Consider the following 16,715-nt stretch of genomic DNA (forward strand, 5'->3'; position numbering starts at 1 on the left):
TACCCAACTTTTTGTGCTCTTGTTTGCAATATGGGTACAATAATTTATTATGATCATCTAACATACGCTCAAACTTCTTTGAATCCTTCACATTCTCGCAGTTTTCCTTTGCATCTTGCAACACCTGACCTAGATCATCGGTAGGATCTTCTTCTGCAACCATCTCTTCTTAAACCACGCCCATTGCAGAATCTGCTAAGGCACTTCCTTGAGTCCAGTCAGGAAATGTACTTACCATCTTCTTTATCATCATCATTTTTCATCATAACTCCTCTTTCCCCGTGCTTGGTCCAAATGAAAAAAGTTAGGCATGAATTCTGAACTGTATATGTGGGCGTGAATAGTCTTTGCGGATGAGTAATCCTTCTCATTTTTGCAAATTCAGCATGGACAACAAATGAAACCATACGGCAGCTTGTTGGACTCTGCCAGATCGAGAAAACCATGCAAGGTACTCCATTGAGCGTTTATCCGCGCTGTACATCCATTGCCAACCCATCTACAAAGTATTACCGAACCAAAGATATTCTGATCATCCATAGAATTATACATGAAACATAACAAACATGATACAAATACCATTAAACTCAAATGTTGCTAAAAGTTTAGATAGAAATACACAAATTTAAATTTCAGACCCAAACAACATGATACACTGCGACAAACTTAAATGTTGCTGAAAATTTAGATAGAAATATACAAATTTAAATTTCAGACCCAAACAACATGATACACTGCAACAAACCATTCACTGAGTACTATCTAGGAGGAGTTTAAGCATCCTTGGGCGGCGAAGATGAAGGTTTCGCTGATCCAACCTCATCCTATGGTTTATTTGTGCCTCCTGCGACGATAGTACTCAGTGGACCTGAAACACCCGGGACTGACGGTGGAGCATAACGACCACCAAAAAGAGGTTCCTGATCCGCCGCTACAATATCTTCATGATATCTTTCCAAATAACGAAGCATTGCTCTCTCCCACATGCTTATTTTCTTCGGGTTATCATGAGGACCAACTATGGTTTTCCCCTTACCAACAGCAGTAGCCATCTCTATGTACCACAATTTATTTAGCTCATATTTGCAAATGACCAAACTATGAACAAATTATATTTTTTCCCTATAATTTATTTAGCTCAAACATAACATATAAATGAAAAGTTTCTCCATTGTAGTTTATTCTAAAAATGACTAATTACGTACCTCCATTTCATATTATTATCTCTATGTACCATAATTTATCTAGCTCATATTTGCAAATGACTAAAATATGAACAAATTATATTTTTCCCCATAATTTATTTAGCTCATATTTGTAAAGGAACAAACTATGAAATTATTCCTCTAACCTCATATCAATTTGTTTGACTAATTCGAAACATAGCATCCAAAAAATTGTAGCTTATTCTAAAAATCACAAATATGAGCTCTAAATAACATACGCATATAAATGAAAATTTTCTCCATTGTACCTTATTCTAAAAATCACAAATTACTCTAGCTCTAAAGCATAAAACTTAGTATATTGACCATGTATCAAGGGAGGATGAAGTTTCTAACCTTTAGAACACTTGAATGAGTGAAATCCCCATGAAATGGTCAAAAATCCGGCAGCACCTCCCCTATTTTGTCATGAATGGATGAAGCCCGACCTGGAGGAAATGGCTACTCCAGCTCGGGCAGGAGGAAGAAGACGCTTGATTTATAGGAAGGAAGTTAGTACCGGTTGGGGGTCATGGGGGGCTCATGAGGAACTAGCTATTAGACCCGGTACTAATGCTCATATTAGTACCGAGTCAAAAACCAACCGGTACTAAGCCTCGGGACGAATGCCGAGTTTTCCGAGCAATGAATCCCGTACTTATTTTGCAAGGAAATTAACTAAATTTTGGCATAAGCAGAAGCCATACACTTTGACTCAACTAGGACGACCAAAAATATTTCCTGACGAATTTTTTCCTATATCTGATCCATATGAGAATTAACCTGATTCATACAGTTTTTTGGCATAAGCAGAGGCCATACAGTTTTTTGGCACGCAAGGTAATTTCCGTTTCTAGTAGTGGCTATCTGATCCGTATAGTATGAGAAATTAACCTGATCCGTGCTAAATTTCGTCGAATTATTGCGATCGAAACAGCATCATCATTTAATTTAATAAGCTCTAATAACCAATCATCAGAACCTATTTATATTGTTTCGTTCATGCAAACAGTAGGCACAAATCTGCAATGCAATGATGCCACAAATCTGCAGGATCCTGCAGGGTGTGAGAAATTCTCCTGAGTTCATGGTGTGGGTAGGGCGGGCCAGATGAGATAAGAGAATCCAGTGATAACGATCGAGGACATGCGTGCTAGTTCCAAATCATAATCTGAAACTGAAGGCATCCTATGCATGCTCAGTTTCACCTTTGACTTCACTGGGAGGGGTTTCAGCTGAGTTTCTGCTTGTCCACTTAGATTGCAATAATGGTGGCGTGGATAGAGGGAGTCGGTTGTTTCAGACTTTCAGTGCACAAATATATGTAAGTAGTACCCGTGCACTGAATATTACTACTAAAGTAAACCCTACCTATAACTGAAGATGTTTTGCATGTGTGGAAGTGGAAGCCGACCAAGCATAGATCTCAAGATAAGATCCAACGGTGTTAGAGATCCCGTTAAGAAAATTAAATAGGAGCTGTGGAGGCAAGAACCCAACAAGGTTAGCAACAAGCTTAACCACGCACTTAGTGACGAAGCAGGGAGTGACACAATACGCTTACTGCTGATCGAGTTAGCCAATGCAATGCAAAGCCCCTGGTCGAAAAGGATAGAGATGTCCAAAGCAACAAGACAGGGACTATTCCACACTAGGCCCCTGCTAGCCAGGACATCTGACGTCACAGCAACGTAGCCATCCATTCCTCCTTTAAAAAGCTACGAGTCTCAGCCCACAAACTCTGCTCTCCTCCTATCACCTCCACTCCACACACACAGAGCCAAATTCATTCTCCTTCTTCCTCCTCTCTCTCCTCGATCTCTTCTTCCCCACCACACACCAGCTATAGCCTGCACCACCAGCTAGCTCTAGCTTCCCCTGCGCGCGCGTGCATGCAGTGCATGGCGCAGGAGGGCTCCGAGGCCTCCGTCGCCAGCTCGCCGCCGGCGGCGGCCTCCTCCTCATCAACGTCCTCCGCCGCCGCCGCGGCCTCCTGGTGGCGCGACAATATGCACCCGGTCGCATACGGCGCCGCCTGGCCGCCCCCGCAAGCAGCCGCGGCGCCACGGTGGCCCCCGATGGCCGCGCAGCACCAGCACCACGGCCGGACGACGACGTCCTCTGGCGGCGGCGCCGACGACGACCTCTCCGCCTCCAACGCCACCATGACGTCCTTCACCAACACCTCCACCACCAACCACTCTGGCCTCAGCATGGACTCCTCCGTCCCCGGCGCCGAGGCTGCCGCCGCCGCCGCCGTCGCCGCCGAGAGCCACCTCTGGAACCAAGTCCTCATGTGAGTACGACACGCGCACACACATCCGCATACATGCATGTATGTACTATATGTCTCCATGAACACATGTCGAGTACTACAAAGATTTGCATATTCGATTCGGAGACGGAGAGGGTGATGAAAAGATGGCATGCGTCCACTACCCTTTGTCCCAAACGCCTCCAAAGCGACCTCACTTTGCCTAGATTCTAGCATCTAATTTCCCGAATAATCTTTGCGACATGTCTAGCAAGCTAGTGACACCGATTTCCGATTGATCTTCGCTTAATTCCTAGCTAGCAAGCTACTACGCTTAATGAATTTAAAACAAAGCAGAACAGAATATGTGCCGCAAAGTTAGTATATTTGTGCAGTAGTAGCTTCTAGTTCTAGTGGCAGGCCAGCGGAAAAGAAATTGCATAAAGCACAAGGATCAGGAACGAAAGCAGAGGGGAGAAAGGGGCTTTCCGATTTCTAAACGGCCCGGCATAGCGGGGAAAGGGGTTACATGTGTACCACATAATAAGTATTGTGATTCTTTGGCGACAAGGTTCTTCGCTTGTAGCCTATATCTAGCTACCTCTAGCAAGGTTCTTGCTGCAAAGTGCAAAGTGTTAACAAGACTTGCATATATGCAAGTCCACTGGGATTGGAATTAACATATATAGTACATATATAATTAACAACTGAGATTACTTGGAATAGAATTTCTTCTTCGGAGGGCATGGATGTTAAAGTTGTTGCCACCTAGGGTTGGGTAGAAGTAGAACCTAGCTAGATAACAATGCCAAACTAGCTAGATAGCCACTAATTATACTTGTGAAGAAGCAAACTAAGATCTGTTTGGTACGGATCACCAAAAAAAGTGGAACCATATCAAGCATCCATGTCCCCTTGTTAGTACTTTAATCCGATTCCCAAAGTTGATCCCTCTTTGAGTACTACATTCTCCACAAGTCCACATGTACGTACTTCATTTGTTACAAAGTTTTGCCTACTTTAATCGATTGCACAATGATATAGATCACTGCTAAAATTAGTGCTCATCATAAGTAAGGGTTCAAAACAAAATCTTTCCGGCATTTCGGTGCAATCTTTGCAACTTCTGTGTTTCACCTTTTGCTCCCTCGTCTCCTCAGGGGCGCCGGCGGCGAGGTCGGGAGGAGCATGCAGGCCGTGCACGACGCCCATGACGACAGCGAGAACTTCCTCGAGCTGCTCAACTCGAGGACGCTCGCGCCGGAGCTCTTCGCCGAGCCGCCGGCCTGCGACTACCTCAAGAAGATGGAGTACGGCAGCAGCCACGGCGGCGGCGGAGGAGGAGGAGGATGGCCGGACCACCAGTTCACGGCCGCCGCGCTGGAGAAGCACCTGAGCTACGGCGCCGCGCTCGCGCACCACCAGCACCACCACCACGCGGCGGCCGGAGCGCCTGAGCGGCTCACGGCGAACCTGTCCGACCTCGTGAGTAACTGGTCCATCGCGCCGCCCGACCCGTGCCTCGGCGACGCGCATCACCGCGCCGGCGCCGCCGCGGCATGCGATAACGCCGCGGTGGCGTCCTTGGGCCACGGCGCCAAGCCCGGCTTGTTCCTGGACTCCGGCGGCCTCTGCAAGCACGAGATGAGCGGCCACGGCGGGATGCTGCAGGAAGCAGCTGGCGGCGGCGGCCAAGAATTCCTCCGGCCGACGGGGTACAGCTCCATGCTCGGGCTCAGCAGCAGCAACAGGATGTACGGTGCCGGCCCCGCCATGGACGTGCCGTGGGGCAACAATGCCGGCGCGGCGAGGAGCCTGTCGGACCTGATATCCTTCGGCGGAGCGCCGCTGGGAAAGCCGGAGCAGCCGGCGGCCACGGCGACGAAGGCGCAGGCGGAGTACAAGAAGCAAGGGCAGGAGATCTCGTCGCCGGTAAGGTCGACGAGGGTTATAATAATAACGTGAGTGTGGCCCGAGGAATCCGCTGATGCGATCTGAGTGTTTCTTCAGGCGAAGACGAGTAGCGGCGGCGGCAGCAAGGGGAGCTCGGAGGGGAAGAAGAAGAGATCGGAGGAGCAGCAGGGGTCGGATGGGAACACAAAGAAGTCCAAGAATGAGGCCTCCTCGCCCACGTCGTCTCTCAAGGTACACAACTACACACACGTAGAAAGCCACTGCACAAGCATGCAAACATGCATCCAGGTCTTGGTCCATTTAATTTACACGTAACATTCCTGCTATGTGTATTTTGGACCGAGCGAAATTCACCAGCGGTACTTATTGTCCCGCGTTCTCATCAATCCCCCACCCGCCCCCTTGACCCTTAAAAAATGCATTCTGCAAATGTATATGCCAATTTCCATAAACTTGCTAATTGATGCTAAAGGTCCAAATCACCCTTTTGCCGAATTTGACTCTCTAGTGCGTAGATTGATGCTCCTTGTGAATGTCTTTGACAACAAACTAAATTTTCTAAGGAAGTTAGGCATACCTTGGTCCTCAACTTCTGCATTCTGACTACTATTATCCTCGAATAATGCAAACAACTTCAATTAGAGTCCGAACAAAATCTAGTTACTAAAATTAGTATGATTCACTAAGTAACCGAATAATAGACTAGGGCACTAGGATGCAACACATTATTAAATTAGCTCAAATGCTAGAGTTCACATTATACAATATTATGTTTTAGCTAGATACACACAATCTATCACATTGGCCGAGATGTTGATGTTGCTTAGTTTAACAGGCATCGCAGGTGCCGAAAGTGAAGTTAGGAGACAAGATCACTGCGCTGCAACAGATCGTTTCACCATTTGGAAAGGTACGTTTGGTACTGCATGCATGTATACAGTATGCTATCAATTGGATTGTATTAGCTAGGTTTTCAAGAGGCATTCTGTATGTACTGACGCTGTTACATCCTCTTATGTGCGTATGTCGTAGACCGATACAGCATCAGTTCTGTATGAGGCGATAAATTACATCAAGTGGTTGCATGAACAAGTGCAGGTAATAACTTTGACTCTACTTCTTCATATTTGGTTCTCTTACTTTTTTTTCCAGATATAGAAGGATTTCTAATGTTCTAATAATCAGTTAATCACTGAGAGTTATAGAAAGATAAAATCGTTAATATTTATTTTTAGAAGTTAATTTTATCTTCTGCTAACAATATTATTTACTTTTTAGAAAAATATTGTGAAACCGATGGTAATACTAGGGAACCAACTTGATTGACCTTATGCAGTACCAGTAGACTAAGTCATTTGGTACTATCCCTTTTAAGTGTATGTATATGCTTCTTAAAGACTTCAATCAATGAGAAATAGTGTCAAAGCTTTCTGTCATTGGAAAAAATTTGTAATGGAGAGCCTTTTGCAATCTTTTTATGACCTACGTAATACGACCAGTGCAATTATTGATTTGTCAAAAAAGGATGTTTTTTAAAAAGGCCCAAATTTTGCTAGGGAAAAGCCACTCCTTAAGATCAGGGGGGCCTGGAATGATATGATGCAACGCAACCAACTACCGGGAGACACGTGTCCTACCTCCAAAGCCTATGTCGACTCATACCCTTCCTAGTGGGCCCCAGCAAGTTTCCCTTTGCTCGTATTTTGCACAACATGGATGTTAGTAGTGCTGCTACTTTTGTGTAATGGAATGCATGGTCATGGCCCCCTTAGACCCCCTTTGGCAGTTTGGCTCTATCACTTCATGATATAAAACGAGGAATACTTTCTCTCAATTCCATTGTGCCTTTTGGGAGTTTTATTTGAACTGACTCCGATCCTCTTTCTGGTTTGTTGCAGTTGCTGAGTGATCCATACATGAAGACAAGTAGTAGCAAGGTACAATACTAAAGATGCATACCTCTTTTCCACTATTACATTATATAGAAACAAATTCGGCGACAACTCACTGTAAGATGGGACATTACACAAATGTGAAAAAAAAGTTGTTATATTGGCATGGTATATAATAGAAAGTTACTATATAACATATGTTGCAAGTTTTTCTTAATAAAGAAATATTTTTTAGGGAACAGGAGGGGCAAGGCCCCTACTGATTAAATTATAATGTATAACAAAGAAAGTTAATAACTACAAAAGGAGGAAACAAAAAAGGGGAGGGGAAGATTATCTTAATAAAGAAATTTGCGAGTGATCATTGTTAAATTATGATCTAAAAATCAGCATACTATTTTATCAGGACTACAATGCATGGGGAGGATTGGATAGGAAGGAGAAGTCGGAGGCAGAGATGGACCTGCGAAGTAGAGGCCTGTGCTTGGTACCCGTCTCATGCACGCCTCAAGTGTACAGGGATAACAATGGCCCGGACTACTGGACGCCCCCATATAGAAGCTGCTTATACAGATGAATTTATTAGTAACTATTTTTATTCGATTGGTTACCTTAATAATTTGTGGTGAATATATATCTGTTAAAGAAGACAAATCACGATTAGCTGCATGAGTTAATTTAAATCAAAACCCTGATGTATCTGGTTCTTAATTAGAGGCTTCGTGCCATTAATCTCATCAGCATTGATATTGATGTATTAATTCTTTTTTACTCCAAGTGAGAGATATCTTATCAGCCTTGGTATGACTCGGTTTTGTCTAGTTTCTTATATGTGTGCTTTGCTTTCTGCAAAGAGAAGTGGTTATTAGTTAGATCCCTACCTTTCCCATTTTCCTCATTGTGAGCCTGCGCCAATGGGAATGGAAGGTATCAAAAAATAGAATAGGAACAACCGAACAAGCGGTCACATCTTGATTTTCCTTCTAAGTTCTAACAGGGAGTTATATGTGCAGCATAACTTTAAGGTTTTCTATTTGCAATCACGAATTACATTGAAAGCATGACTATGGTTGTCTTATAGACATCTTTCAGTAATATAATAACTTGATGAAAAAATGTAACATCAATACAAAATATTCAACTATATGGAAGCAACCCATGCAAATCATAGAACATTAAGATGCAACACCAAGGTCCATTGCAAAAAAAAAAAGAGTGATTCAAAACGTGTAAATTCATTTCTTAGAAACAACAGCATCTCACTAATAAAAGGCAACATCATCGAACATGAAAGTTGAAACATACGGGGATTTGCAAGGACAACTCTGATATGAGCCCTTTGTCTTTGCCTTTCTAGGCCCTCCTCCACGAGAAACTATTAATATTGTGATTTGTATTTGTCCGTTTGGGCCTTCCTCTTTATAATACAAGGGCAGCTCTCCTGCCGGGTACATTTCAAAAAAAAACTCTGATATGAGCGAGGAGGCAGAACCTGCAATAATATTGATGAGGGAGTGAGGCGGAAGAGATCCAGTGGAGGCACTAGATAGGAGGTGAGCTGCCATTGCTAGCAGAAAAAGAGCGAGGATCGGAGGCAAGATTAAGCAGTGGATAAGGAAGAAGATGATCTCAAATGAAGTTTGTAGGTACTTCCTTCTACCCCTTACTAGCAAATATGACGTGTGTTGCTATGGCCAAGGGTCATATGTATATTACTATATTATCATACTGCAATGCTAAACATGATTGTGTGAAAGTGATATATATTATATGCTATTTATGTTTTTTTAGATAACTATAAAAGAGTAACAATTGTTGTCTCGCCACTAATATCGTGTGTGCACAAAAATCTGTAAAAAAAAAGATAGAGCTAAAAATGTGAGTCATGCAAGCTTTTAAAGGTCATAGGGGCTTAAACATAAATAAGAACTAAGTGTTAGCTAGGGGGTTAATAGGAAAGATTCCTATAAAGAAGATTGTGGGTTGATTCATGCGAAGGTCAAAGGTTTTTCTGCAAAAACTCGGTGCAACGTGTAGACCAGCCCAACTTTTCTTAGGGGGTGTTGGATACGATGTGCTAAACTTTAGCAGGGTCATATCGGATGTTCGAATGCTAATTAGGATGACTAAACATGAGCTAATTACAAAACTAATTGCACAGATGGAATCTAATTCGCGAGACGAATCTATTAAGGCTAATTAATCCATTATTAGCAAATGGTTACTGTAGCACTACATTGTCAAATCATGGACTAATTAGGCTTAATAGATTCATCTCGCGAATTAGACTCCATCTGTGTAATTAGTTTTGTAATTAGCTCATGTTTAATACTTCTAATTAGTATCCAAACATCCGATGTGACAGGTGCTAAAGTTTAGCGGGGTGTATCCCGGTTTGCCTCTGGTTTCACGGTTAGACTAAGGGGGTGTTTGGATACGAGGTACTAAACTTTAGGAGTGTCACATCGGATGTTCGAACGCTAATTAGGAGGACTAAACATGAGCTAATTATAAAACTAACTGCAAAACACCTATACTAATTCGCGAGACGAATCTATTAAGCCTAATTAATCCATCATTAGCAATTGGTTACTGTAGCACCACATTGTCAAATCATGGACTAATTAGACTTAATAAATTCGTCTCGCGAATTAGACTCCATCTGTGCAATTAGTTTTGTAATTAGACTATATTTAATACTTCTAATTAGTATCCAAACATTCGATGTGACGTGTCTAAAGTTTAGGAGGTGTTTTCCAAACACCCCTTAAGTGTCGGGGGCTAACAGGTGATGCGAAGACTTTATTACCCATAAAATATTATTGCTATTAAAGTGATCGCTTTGTTTACCATGTTGATTATATGCATTTATATCGAGGTAAAATAGGAAATAGAGGTAAATGGTATCCAAGATTGTTGATGGACTTTAGTCTAAAGGATGAGGGGAAGTAATATATGTATTAGTTTGGAGGTCATTCAGAAAAAGAAATTGACACAGGAGCGATCAGGATAACCCCTCTCCCGTTTTCATTTTCACATTTTGTCTTGAGATGGAAATCGCAAATGGGAAGTAACTGTTCATAAATCCAAAGTAAGCCGAACATATACAAATGCACATTCACATAGGCACAATTTAGTAGTTTATGATCTCAAGCTTACTCTCGCATAAAATGAATTAAGAAAGCTTAAAAGACAGAAAAAGCGGGTACCCCGGCAAAAGATCAGAAAATACGAAATCAGTTAGAAAAATAGTAGAATCGCTTCCGTGCTTTTTTTGAAAATATGAAAATGAGTAGGTTAAATTTAAAATACAAACAAAATGTGATTTGTCCCGTCCGTTTTCACCCCCACCGCTATATGATCAGCTACTTCTATAGTTGCAATGTGACTTGAAATAATGCAAGTGAACGAGGGGAGTTCTTCAACATTTTTCTGCCTTAGCCATAGGCCCCAAAGCCATCAAGGTAATAGAAAGCAAGTTTTTTCTGATAAAAAAATAGAAGGGCAATTTTTTCAAACTCGGTACTAATAAGAACATAGTATTGTCTTCGATCAGCAAAGTATATGATCAAGTCGTGATTAGGATTACAGAAACTTGCTCTTGAAAAACTCAAGAAGCTGTCTGAACCATGGCCCTTGACCCAAGAGCCAGAAACCACAAAATTGCCCACTCAGTCACTCAGTCCTAATGTACAGTGATCCTACAAACGACAGGGATTTCCAGTTTCAGTGTCTAGTTCCTCGTTGTTATGCAGATTGAGGTCATATCGATGTGTACGAGCTGTTACTCTATGAACACAAGGCAACATAGCCATGTCCACACAGACCAACAGTTCTACAAGTAATTTACAGCGATTCAGCACAGCCCACAGCACCAATTAGAGAACAGAGGCAGCAGGAACAAGCGGAACAGACAGAAACCTGACGAAGAGACAATGTAGTGCCGACACACGTTGCACAGAAACCCTCCTGTGCAAATATCATTGACTGATTTAAAAGAACCTGCATCCCAGGAGCGGATCTTTGAATGACTTCTCTTAAGACAAGTTCTGTAGGTCATCTCCAAAGCGAACCGGCCAGGGCTTAAACCTCGGTCCCCATGCCACATTCCTCGGGGTGGCAGGAGGCTAATCTACCCTCTGGCCTCCATCTCCAAAGCGAGAAGAGCAGATCTTCCAGACTTGATGCAGTAAGAAATAAGTGCAAGCACAACTGCAACTCAAAAGACCAGAAATTAAAAACATTACTATTGCCGCCAACTGCCAGTTTAGCAATGTGGACAGCTGACAATGACTTGACCCCTGATTTATCCAAAACTCAGTCAATGTACTGAGGAAGAGACGTGTAACTCCTGCAGTCCTGTGTCATGGAATTTCAACATTAATAATGTAATGACAATTAATAATGGCCCTCACAATTAATAACGTTTGGATTCAACATTACAGCATATTGTCAATAGAATTCCATTATGACTGTAATTCCAAAAAACAAATCAGACAAACAGGTGATCATGGTATTATCCACTATGGGTCCAGTTACTACAAGAAATTGACCATAAAGGCAGAAAGTAATATCAGATACCAAGCAGGAACTGTATTGCTATCACTCATGTAGTTATATAAACCAAGCTGCGGCTCAGACTCCACTATGAAGCTTGTTGTCTATAAAACATTTTTCCAGTCTACTGATAATCTCTGTCTTTAACAAGCAAAAAAGCTATAACACATACATCAAAATGTTAACCATACAAAAATACAGCAAACGGTAACACTATTGAGATTTTCAAGCACTATATTGGTTAGTAAGTAGAGACACACACAAATCTTCTATCTGGCTTTTTATATCTTGAAGCAAGCCTGACTCACTTCCGATAACCAGTTTCAGAACCTACAATTATATCAACATTTCCTTGTGAAGTATAAGCTGATCCTAAATATTTGGTACATATCATTTCTTGACTAACTGAACTGCAACATTATTTTTTCCAGTTTCTATATACGCAACCAATGCATTATGCGAAGGAATAAGCTCATCAGTTCTGTATTTAAGAAGAGCATTTGTTCTTAGGCCTTCCGATACTCCAGGTTTCCCATAGCAAGTTGCCAGACGGATACAAGTAACTGTATCCGGTTTGAGCCCTAAATCATTCATCCGCATAAACAAGCTGAAAGCCTTTTCCACCTTCCCGCAAGAAGCATAGACCTTGAAGCAAACATTATATGCACATGCATCAATTGTCCAATCAGGCCTTAATAACTGCTCACAAATCTCTAGTGCAGCAGCATGCATGCCAGCTATGGAGAACAAGAATGCAATAATTGCTTGCTTGGCAGAACTCTTGCCGTCACTATATGCTGACTCTAACTTAAAAACTTCTTCTGAGGATACATGGCCATTCTGCAGTAGAGAAAAAATCATTCCAAATGTTGAGGCATCTGGTGGGATGTTAGCCACAACCATTTCTTGCACTAACTCTGCACAATCTCTAAGGTTACCCTTGGCCACATAACAAGCCATAACAGCATTGTATGAAGCACAGTCAGATAGTAAGCCTGACTTCTGCAATTCACATGCAATTTTAATGGATTCACTAAGCAAGCCCATGCCCTTGTAGAGGTATACCATGGTAGTGTATGAAACACCATCTGCATTACTATTTCTCCTCAGGCTATCAAAGATTTCTTTTGCTTCAGTGACCATCCCAAGATTTGCATAAAGGTTTAGCATGGCATTAGAGGCAATGATGTCAGGGCCATCATCCATGTTCTTCATCCTTGAATACAAATCTTGTGCTTCCTTCCAGAAATTGTATTTGCTATAGGCTTTAATAAGGGAAGTTAGAACAACCTGGTTTGGAGAGATTCCAGATTCTTCCAACAGGTTACTATAGTACAGTGCTTCCTTAACATTTCCTGTCTCTGCAAACATATCAATCAACAGTCCATAAACGACGATATTCGGCTCAACACCAGAGGACTTCATTTCATTGAACAGGCCTATGGCCTCTGGTACCAAACAATGCCGGGAATAACTTCTAATGACAGCAGAGTATGTCTCACACTTTGGTTCAAATCCTGCATCTTTCATTTTAACTAATAGTTTCTTAGCTCTCTGTGGGAATCCACCAACGGAAAACATTTGAATCAAGGAATTATATGTGCACTCATCTGGTGAAACACCAGACTCCTCCATGCTCTCAAGCAGATAAGAGACTTGATCATACTGCTTTGCCCGACCATAAGCCTTCACCATCACATTATACTCCATTATGTCCTTGTTGTTCCCATCTCCTCTTATAGAGAAGAAAATATGTTCAGCTTCTTCCCACAGACCCTTCACTGCAAAAGCATCGATTATGGCAGCAAAATTCTTGGATGAAACCCCTTTACCTCTGCAGTGCCTCTCAAAGAATGTGTTTGCCTCATCAAGCAATCCTAGATCAACATACATCTTCATGACAACAGGCAGGGACTGCTCATGGACAGAACCGCCCGAATTCAGAATCCCTTCAATCACGTCTTCTGCTTCATGCACCATCTTCCTCTCGCATAGCGCCCGCAGCATGATCCTTGAGCTCACAGCATCCACATGTAGCCCTGCCTTCCCAATTTGCCTGTAGTACTTCAGAATTCCATCTAAATCCCCAATCGATGCAAACACAGTCATCATCACATTGAATGTCTTAGTGTCGGGATTGATGCCCCTAACTACCATGTTGGCAAACAGAGCCTCTGCCTGTGCCATGTTACCAGATAACCCAAATACGTTGATCAATGTGTTGAACGTACACGTGTCTGGCATAACCCCATGAGTCGGCATATCCAGAAACATGTCCAGCACGTCCTTCAACCTCCCAGCCTTCCCATAGAGATCAATCAGCGTGTTATATGTTGCCACAAGCTTCGGCTTCCTAGGACCTTCACCAATGGCTAGTGCAGCAGCAGAAGCAAATTTGCTGTCACAGCTATCAGCAAGCAAGAACTGCATCGGGCCGTCAGAATCAATCGCGATGCCGTCAAGATCAAGGAAGTCAACCTCGAAGCTGCCGTCGCACCAATTGCGGAAGAAGGCAACCGCGTCAGCGTAGCGACCCTGGTCCTTGAGGACGCGGACGAAGGTGTTCATCGACACCTCGTCCGGCGCGACGCCCCGGGCGCGCATGTGTCGGAGCAGCAGGAGGGCTCCCCGCGCCAACCCGGCCTTGGCGAGCGCGTCGGCGAGGGCCGCGTAGGCCGGGTTGGAGGGCGGGAGGGCCATCCCGAGCCAGGCGCGGCGGAGCTCGTCCCAGCGGCGCGCGCGGGCGAGGTGGCGGAGGAGGACGGCGTCGTGGACGGGGTTGGGGGCGTACCCGGGGATCGCGCGCAGGCGGTCGAAGAGGTCCCGAGCGCGGCGCCAGCAGCGCTGCCGCGAGAGGAGGGAGGTGTGCTCCCGCGGGGACATGGCGGACAGGGCCTCGTCGGAGGGGCGGAGGGCGGAGGCGGCGGGGCTAGGGACGGGGCTGGCGGGGGTGCTGGAGGAAGAGAGGGAAGGTGGCGGCCGGGGTAGGCGGGGGAGGTGGATGCGGGAGGCGGCGGGGGGAGGTGGAGGAGGGAAGGGGCCGGAGCGGACGCCGCCGAGCGGTGGCGCGCCGGCTCCGGTGACGGCGCCGCCGCCGGGCGGCGGGCAGTGGGTAACGGGAGTCATCGCTTTCTGGGGAAGGAGACAGGTGACGAGGGTTCTAAGGCACGTGGGGACCACTTCTCAGACAGAGAAGCCAGAAGCCGTCCTCAGTCCTCACTCGTCACTCCTCACTGCTGAGTGCGAGATGCGTAGACCTGGTCGTCGGCGAACGCTTGATCTATCTGGGCTGAATGGACCACGTTTAGTCCCAGGCCTTGACCACTGACTGATGTCCAGAGCAGCCCATTTTTCTGGTCCAGAACTGCAAGGCCCTCACTCTAAGATCGGCCCAAGAGGAAAGTGTGTGCTCAATGGCAAGGCCCTCACTGCAATGTCTGAAGTCTGAACTCTGTTTGAAAATATACATAGCTGTTGCTAACGACAATTATCCACCTAGCTGGTAGTCCCTTGCATACACAGTATGACGAGAAACATGAAGCAGCTGTTGCATAATAGATGGACTCAGAGAAGAGAATGACTGCAGAACATAAGCAGGGTCGCCGATTTTGATGATCCCCTTTGCCATTTCCTGACAGGGATTCCATGCAGACTAAAATTTGCCCAGAGTGCACCTACAGCAATCCGTAAAAAGATGGTCAGTCTTCGACTAATTAGGACACCACCCACGAAATGACTGAGCAACAGAAACGCAAAGGTAAGCGGAGAACCACTCGGCTGCTGGCCTCCGGCGGCATGTCGATCTCGACGAGCGGGAGGCTGGGCTCCACCCTCTGCGTCACTGCTCGGCCTTTGGCGTCCACCACCATCCACTGCCGATCCCACCTGAACCCTGAGCACCAGGATCAGCGTGTACATGTGACCGGAGCTCGTGGCAATGGAGATGAGATCGGCCAGGCCAGCATAGACGGGGACAAAGGCTGCGGCGACCTGAATGAGCGGGAGGAGGCAGTCTGCGAACTCGAAGCAATGCGCCGGCGACCCTCACCCGTCGCCGGGCAGCAACAGGGGCTCTGCGGGGATGTCCGATGGGGAACCGGGTAGGCGAGAACCGGAGACTACTCGGGGCGACGGGGCGGCGGCCGCCGTCGCCGGAGCAGAAGGGGGAGAACGCGCGGAGGGGTTCCGGCCGAAAAGTGGGACCGTTTTGCAAAAGACCAGGATCCGGTTGTAAAAATGTTCGAACACAATTTTAAATTTACACCCCTAAATTAAATTAGATCGTGATATTAATTACGATCCAAATTAGGGTTCTATACCCAAATCGGATCGCGACTATTAATCGCAATCTAAATCAGGGGGTTTATTGTAAATATTAGGGGGTGGGGGGTTTATTGTAAATATTAGGGGGTGACACTACGAACACCAGATTTCTCCAAAAATGCGAGCTTCAACTCGCCATCACCGAGCACCGCGTCACCACGGCAGCGCAATCTCGCGGCGCCCTTGCATCCCGAGACCCGCCGCACACAATTGATGACTCGGCGGTGTGGAGAAGAAGAGACGCAGTGTTGTTAGCGCCAACGGCTGGGGAGGAGGTGGAGCTCCTGCGTGTTAGAGTATATTAGGTAACTCCGGATATGATTAGTTTGGGATCGATGTTAATCTCGGGATAAACTTTCTTATCTTTAGAAAAGGCTATTTACCCTTTAAACCATGTACTCCTATATAATCAGCCTAAAGGGTTCAAATATTATATCATACGCATTCCACGCAATGTCTATTGCTTTCATGGTATCACTGTCTAGGTTACAAACCGTAGGCCTCCGGCTTCCGCTGCCCTCGTGCCGTCCCCGGGGAGATCAATCTCCATCGGGGGTAGCGCCCTCTAGG

At 44.9% G+C, this 16,715-nt stretch overlaps 2 protein-coding genes across 2 annotated transcripts; one reads left to right on the plus strand and one right to left on the minus strand.

The window, feature by feature from the left end:
- Positions 1–2,935: 2,935 nt before the first annotated feature.
- Positions 2,936–8,072, plus strand: LOC101784649. Its single transcript, XM_004957610.2, has 7 exons — positions 2,936–3,501; positions 4,620–5,391; positions 5,470–5,604; positions 6,209–6,283; positions 6,406–6,471; positions 7,272–7,310; positions 7,672–8,072. The coding sequence occupies exons 1-7, from the start codon at positions 3,098–3,100 to the stop codon at positions 7,840–7,842; spliced, it is 1,662 nt and encodes a 553-aa protein (XP_004957667.1). The 5' UTR covers positions 2,936–3,097; the 3' UTR covers positions 7,843–8,072.
- Positions 8,073–10,830: 2,758 nt separating this feature from the next.
- On the minus strand, positions 10,831–15,002 carry LOC101763070 (pentatricopeptide repeat-containing protein At1g73710). The gene has a single exon (XM_004959608.2). It carries the CDS (start codon positions 14,946–14,948, stop codon positions 12,213–12,215), a length of 2,736 nt encoding a protein of 911 aa, XP_004959665.1. The 5' UTR covers positions 14,949–15,002; the 3' UTR covers positions 10,831–12,212.
- Positions 15,003–16,715: the final 1,713 nt, after the last annotated feature.

The sequence above is a fragment of the Setaria italica genome, chromosome II (genome assembly GCF_000263155.2).
Source record: "Setaria italica strain Yugu1 chromosome II, Setaria_italica_v2.0, whole genome shotgun sequence".
Taxonomy (NCBI): domain Eukaryota; kingdom Viridiplantae; phylum Streptophyta; class Magnoliopsida; order Poales; family Poaceae; genus Setaria; species Setaria italica.

Bases quoted from the DNA above. Each gene is read 5' to 3' on its own strand.
- LOC101763070 (XM_004959608.2), bottom strand. From the start codon at position 14,948: ATGACTCCCGTTACCCACTGCCCGCCGCCCGGCGGCGGCGCCGTCACC.
- LOC101784649 (XM_004957610.2), top strand. From the start codon at position 3,098: ATGCAGTGCATGGCGCAGGAGGGCTCCGAGGCCTCCGTCGCCAGCTCG. The intron at 3,502-4,619 runs GTGAGTACGACA...TCGTCTCCTCAG, and splicing joins CTCTGGAACCAAGTCCTCAT to GGGCGCCGGCGGCGAGGTCG. The intron at 5,392-5,469 runs GTAAGGTCGACG...GTGTTTCTTCAG, and splicing joins GGCAGGAGATCTCGTCGCCG to GCGAAGACGAGTAGCGGCGG.